The 6,898-nt window shown below is 44.2% G+C and overlaps 1 protein-coding gene across 1 annotated transcript in view; it reads left to right on the forward strand.

Annotated features, from left to right (window-relative positions):
- The window catches only part of LOC144669924 (uncharacterized), a 171,549-nt gene extending 168,827 nt beyond the window's left edge, over nt 1-2,722 (forward strand). The window contains exon 15 of the mRNA XM_078532207.1: nt 95-2,722. Within this exon, the coding sequence (XP_078388333.1) occupies nt 95-693 (599 nt within the window). The 3' untranslated portion in view covers nt 694-2,722. The remainder of the gene's footprint in view (nt 1-94) is intronic.
- Nucleotides 2,723-6,898: the final 4,176 nt, after the last annotated feature.

Below are 6,898 nucleotides of genomic sequence, written 5' to 3' on the forward strand. Positions count from 1 at the left end.
TGCTCCATTCTCTTCCTTTATTTGATGGCTTGTCACCCTTTAAGGCTCATTCTGATCTTTGACACTGTCCTCCTCACCTCCCCCACCCCAACAGCAAACACAAAGGATTGGCAACAGGTTCAGAGCCTAAGAGAGCAAAGTAAAGACCCGTTCGTTGCTGCACCGGGGACAGTGGCTCTTCCAAGGCTTTCTGATGGGCAACCTTCCAATCCATGGGCAACGCATTTGTTACGGGAGCTTAAGCCTGGTGGCCAAAGAGACAGAGACCCATCCCCGTGCCAAATGCGGGACCTGACCTCACCTACAGCGACCAACACTCGGAGCGTGAGAGATGAACAACGGTACATGGATTGTGCGTGGCCTGGCCAAGGCACCCTTAGCTCTAAAAGTGTTCCCTACAAGGAGGCTTGGCTCGGGGGAACTTCAAGCCAATTAAAGGCAAAACAGGCCAGCTCGCCAGACCGGTCTTCAGCCACTGTGACCCAGAGCAGGACTCCGTCTCCACCCAGGTCCAACTGTCCGGACCCGCCACTGAACGTTAGCAGGTCATCACTTAACTTCTCCTCGGCCTCAGAGGCCCAGAGTGAGGATGGGAAGCCACAGGGAAGGACAATGCCATCAACAATGAAATGTTCACTTCTCTTATCCCCCAGGCCTTTTAGATTACACAGGTCGAACAGGAATAAGAAATGACATCTTTTGGTAAAGAGTCAAAGTTATTTATATAAAAAAAAATCTTGCATAATTCTTGTTTTTGAATACAGAAATGATTGGAACTCCTTAAGAGGCACTGTCCTCATGTAATAATGTATGAGATTATAATGGAATATTTTGCTTTGGAAGGGCACATTCATGTTAGGTCACTATTATGTGTGCTTCACCACAGTTTACACCAGTGTACTCGGGTTTGTTTGTAAACCAGATAGATTTGGCAAATGTTCTCCATTTCAGTGGTTTCCCCCCCCTTTTTAATGAACTGCAGTGTTGCAGCAAGGTTTGTGAACAAGTCAGCCTCTATCCAGTCTGAAATGCTGGATACTGCGCTACGGGTGTCAGCAAGGAACAAGCTTCAAAGTTACAGAAACTAATTTCGGATAAGTTTGCTAAAAGGTGTCTGTAACTCGATGCAGTTTGCATTGCAACTATCCACCTCTTGCATCGCTGAATTCTCTTTGTCTTCCCTTATTCCCCCCACTGTTGGCTCTGGACTCTAGATTCTCCATGATTTGGTGGGCCAGGAGATTTGGGCCATAGTGCTTTTGCACACTTACGTAATTATATGGCAAGAGGTTTGTACTTCTGCAAATTAACGTGAACGGACCTGCAGGTTTTGTTGGGCTTAATGGCCTCCTTCTGTGCTGTGATTACTCTGCCTCTAAACCCCTGTATTGTCAAGCAAAATCCAGACCAACAATTGGCAGAATTAAGCTCAATGGCTTTTAATGTTAATGATGCTGGTATATAACGTATGGCTACCCTTCTACCATTGCAGGTTTGTAGCTCAACAACAAACTTGCATTTATTAAGCATGTGCAATGTAGAAACATATTCCAAGTCACGTCATGGAAGTGTAATCAGATAAAAGTTGACACAGAGCCAGAAGAAGGAGATATTAAGAGGGCAGACTGAAAGCTTGGCGGAAGGGGTAGGTTTTAAGGAGGGCTTTAAAGGAAGAGATACCGGGAGGTTTAAGGAGGAAATTCCAGAATTCCAGTAGGTGGGCAAAATGAAGTGGGGTTTTGCTAGGGTAATAAATATAAACTGTTTTCGCTGTCATTAGCCAGAGATTCAGATTTAAGCTAATCGGCAAAAGAACAAAAGGAGAGATGAGAATCCATTTTGCTTAGTTGTTGTTGTGACCTGGGATGCACTGCCTGAAAGTAGATTCAACAGGAACTGGATAAATACTTAAAATGGACAAGATACAAATTTAGGAAGAAGAGGGTGAGGGAGTGGAACTAACTGGATAACTCTTTCAAAGGGCCAGTACAGGCGCGACAGGCCGAATGGCCACCCCCTGTGCTGTATGATTCTATGTGATATTATCCGTGAAGTCAGAGTAAAATGTCACACCTTTGACTTGTACCCCAGCTAACCGGGCGATAGCAATTCAATAAGTCTGCAGTTTATACCACCTTTCGATAGATGTTTTGTAAGCTCAAAGAATTAGGGATATGGGGCCAAGGCGGGTGGATGGAGTTAGGATACAAATCAGCCATGATCCCATTGAATGGTGGAACAGGCTCGAGGGGCAATACCAAAGCGAATGATTGTTCTCAATTGGAACGTGGCCAATTTTATTTCACAATAAGGTGAGGTATGAGAGTTCTAACCCAAAAGGAATACATTTGACACACGCTTTGCGAATTGTCACTGTGGAGAGCATAATGTCACTTAATTATAATTGTATTTTAGTTTACCATGCAGCCCAGTACATGGTTTGCACTTCCCGCATCTTGCATAACACACTGGCAAAATAGAAACAGAAATCAGGCATTTAGCCCCTAAAGCCTGCTCTGCCAATCGCTCAGCTCACGACCTGTGACAATCATGCGGGTGATGGAAGGTGTGTTCGATTCCTTATTTTGTAAAGGTACATGTTTAGCATGAGATTTTTTTGAATTGTGACAAATACTTAAAAACCAGAGTTGTATCTATATTGATGTATCATATTGTGTTTTGCTGAAATATTGATTGCCTTGTGATAAAATACTAAATAATATTCATGCACTTTCTTTCAAATGCAAGTAATTTTAATTCTCTTTCCTCCTCTCCTGAAGTTGACTGCTTGTACTTGGGAAACAAAATATAGCTTTTTAGTGCCTTGCCCAGCTAAGCATTCTTCATGTAGGATCCAAGGCTGAAAGCTGAGGCTTGATTATTGACTGACTTTAGAGCCACACAACTATTTGGCTCCGCACTGTCCCATTCGTTGTCTGGATTTAAATGTTCTCCTGGCTGGCTGCTAAGTGAAGAAGGGCGGGAAGAGACTCATGCGCTTTAAACCTACACCCCAGGGACTGCAGCAGTTCAAGAAGGCAGCTCACCACCGCCTTCTCAAGGGCACTCGGGGATAAAAATGCTGGTCCAGCCAGCGATGCCCACATCCTGTGAAAGAATGAGGGAAAACAAACCAGCAGCGTGGACCATTTGGGCTGAATGAGCTGTTTGTGTGTTGTACACTCCAGGTAATCCTACGCAAAATTGTCTTTCACCCAGGTTTAGTCAATATTCCAGTGTCTCGCCTTACCTTGAAGTGGATGTACCTTTCCTGTATCACCCTGGGGCATCAAGGGCCTCTCTCTGTCATTGCTATTCAAGGCCTTAGCAACCATAATTTCTCCATTTTATTTCTCTCTCTCTTGTGTTTCAATCTTTTTGATACTTGGATCATTGTTGTTGTGCTCCTCTGTACCAGGCATCTCAGGGTGGTGGAAGGAAATGGAGGGGACAGGAAGGTGAAGATCAACTTGTTCCTCATTTTTTCATGGGATGTGGGCATCACTGGCAAGGCCAGCATTTGTCACCCATCCCTAATTCCCCTTGAATTGAGTGGCTCACTAGGTCATTTGAGAGGGCAGTTAAGAGTCAGCCATACTGCTGGGGGCCTGGAATCACATGTAGGCCAGACCAGGTAAGGATGGCAGATTTCCCTTTCCTAAAGGGGCATTAGTGAACCAGATGGGTTTTTACAACAATCGATGATAGTTGTCACGATCACCATTACTGAGACTTGTTTATATTCCAGATTTATTAATTGAATTTAAAATCCACCAGCAACTGTGGTGGGATTTGAACCCATGTCCCCAAAGCATTAGCCGGAGCTTCTGGGTTATTAGCCCAGTGACATTACCGCTAAGCCACCGTCTCCCCACCTTTGGTTCCCGCTGAAAGTTGTTTGCGTGCCTCATAAGCGAGAACAACATCGAACTGGGATTAATGCCCGGAAAAACTCAGCAGGTCTGGGAGTATCGGTGGACCCGCCGATGCTCGCAGACCTGCTGAGTTTTTCCAGGTATTTCTGTTCCTGTTTTTGTTTTGGATTTCCAGCATCCGCCGTTCTTTGCTTTTATCTCTGGGATTAATGCCCTGTTGACACTCATTTCTAGGCTCCCCCATGAAAATTGGCCACTTGGTGAGATAGCAGAGGGCCATAGGTGGTCATGATGGGCCTGTTCCCTAGTACGAGTCAGGGGAGAGGGAACCAAAACTCAAAAAAAGCATAAATTGATGTTCAGTATGCAGGGGCTTCTGTGAGTAAGGAAATGCACTTGAAAAAAAAGGCACATTTGCGTTTGTAAGGTTTAATTGCAAGACAACATTTACAGAAAATATTCATGAAGAAAGCAATATATAAGCGAGGGTCCAAAATATGTATGTACTTAGACTGGCCACAACCTTTTTTTTAAAATTGAGATATCCTGGTTCACATAGAATGACCCTTAGCTATCAATGACCAGTCAAAAAACACACTCGATATTTCTATTAGCAAGCTGGCAAAGTTTGTAATATATTATCTGTAATTGTGCATAATGTGGAATAAATAATCACCTTTACGTATTACCAGCCACTTAACGAACACTGTAACTGGTACTAATAGACAGCAGTGACCTGGGAGAAAGAACAGGCTGTGATCACAAGGAGCTCTCTGTAATCCAGCCAAGTCAATTCTTCTCAAAAATCATTTTGAGCAATCATGCTGCAGAATGTGTCTGATCATTTTGTTTTACTATTTAGGAGCAAAGGACTTAGGAGCGGGAGTAAGCCCCTCGAGCCTGCTCCACCATTCATTAGACCATGGCTCATCTGATTGTATCCTCAACCCCACTTTCCTGTCTGTCTTGCATAACCCTTGATTCTCTTGTCAATCAAAAATCTATCTAACTCAGCCTTGAATAAAATTCAATGAGCCAGCCTCCACTGCTCTCTGGGGAAGAGAATTCCACAGACTAACGACCCTCTGAGGGGAAGGTAAATTCTACTCATCTGCACATTAAAAGGGAGACCTCTTATTTTTAAAACAAACCTCCTACTTCTAGTCTCCCCCACAAGAGGAAACATCCTCCAATATCCAACCTATCGAATCTCCTCAGGATCACCGCTCGTTATTCTAAACTCCAGTGGATACAGGCCCAACTTGTTCAACCTTTCTTCATAAGATAATCCTTTCATCCCAGGAGTGAGTCAAGTGAACCTTCTCTGAACTGCATTTTCAAATAAGGAGATTTGGTCTCACCAAGGCCCTGTATACAGCTGCAGTAAAACGTCCCTACTTTTATATTCCATTCCTCTTGCCTTCCATTTGTCTCCCTAATCACTTGCTGTACATGCATGCTAACTTTATGTGCCAAGACACCCAGATCCCTTTGTACCACAGAGTTCTGCAATCATTCTCCATTTACATATTGCTTTTCTATTCTTCCTGCCACTGGTCAAAAGAAGTCTTTGTATTTAATGTAACTAGGCCTTGGAGGCAGTTTATGGTGGAATTTCCATCTGCTCTTAAAAGTAACAGGAGTACCAGCATAAGGACGAATGTACTGGGCATTCTGTCCTAAGCTTTGGTATTTCTATTAGTAGTCAGTAAAACTAACCTGGGGCCTTCGCAGCCATCAAACTACAGATGCCTGGCCCTAAACTCAAAATAGCTCCCTAACCTTTCTCATTCTCTGTCCTGGTTTAAGTCCCTCCTCAAAATCCAAGTCTTCGGTCACCGGTCCTCATATCTCCTTTTGTGGCTGTGTGTGAAATTAATAAATCACTCAAAATCAGCTGCGCAGGAAAGGGCATGTCATTCATATGCCTGACACCAGCCTCCCTAAGCAACTGCTCTGCTCTGAACTTGTCCGCGACAGGGCTCTCACAGGAGGGCAGTGGAAATGCTTTAGGGATGTCCTCGAAGGATCCCCGAAGAGGTCGAACATACCCACTGACTCGGGGGGGGACCCTGGCTTCTGACCGACCAAAATGGAGGCGGCTAATTCAGGAAGGCACTGAGCACATCGGGGGGACTTCGTCAGAAACGTGCCGAGGCGAAGTCGAGGCGACGGAGGGAATGCAAAAACCACCAAACAACCCATGTACCCTACCCTTCCAACACCACCTACCCCAGGTGTGGCAGAGTCTGCAGATCACACATTGGACTTATCAGCCACCTCAGAACCGGAGTAGAAGCAAGTCATCCTCAACCCAAGGGACTGCCTAAGGAGGAGATTATTTGCTAACACCCCAATGAAGTGCCTTGGGATGTTTTACCATGTATCAGTGTTCCCATTATGTTTATTGGAATGTCCATTAATTACTGACTCAGTGAGAACATCTTTTACTTCACTTTCTGTAAATGATTTAAGCACTGGGCTCATGATCTCACTAGAAATAGCACCAGAGGAAAATTTCCCAACACAACACACGTGGACATCAGTATGCTTTCAGAAAATTACATCCACGTCAAATCCCTGTAATGTTAAATGTTGCTATTCAACTGCAAATTGCTCCCATTGGTGACAGACCTAGACCCACCCAAATGCTACCCAGCTCCACATGAAGAGACAGATGGGGAAAATTTTACCTGTGTTCGTAATGCTAAATATATATTTTTTAAAATACAGCTCTAGTTTGTTTATAAGTGAGACTTGATAGGATAAAGATTCCTTAACCGTATGTGTGTGTGCAATCTCTTAATGTATGACTGGGTGTTTATCTCAGATCAGAGGGGCATAATGTGTCTAGATGTCAAATTTTGGTTGTCCGGTACCTTGGGATGTTATTATATAAAAACTGTTGTTGCAGTGGTGGTAACTTTTCGGCAGGGTGACTTAACTGTTGGTACGGTAATGCAGCAAGTTGTAGGAAGTGTGGCTTTCCTGCCCAACCTTCCAACTTCCACCCCACATCATCC

The sequence above is a fragment of the Cetorhinus maximus genome, chromosome 30 (genome assembly GCF_964194155.1).
Source record: "Cetorhinus maximus chromosome 30, sCetMax3.hap1.1, whole genome shotgun sequence".
NCBI lineage: Eukaryota > Metazoa > Chordata > Chondrichthyes > Lamniformes > Cetorhinidae > Cetorhinus > Cetorhinus maximus.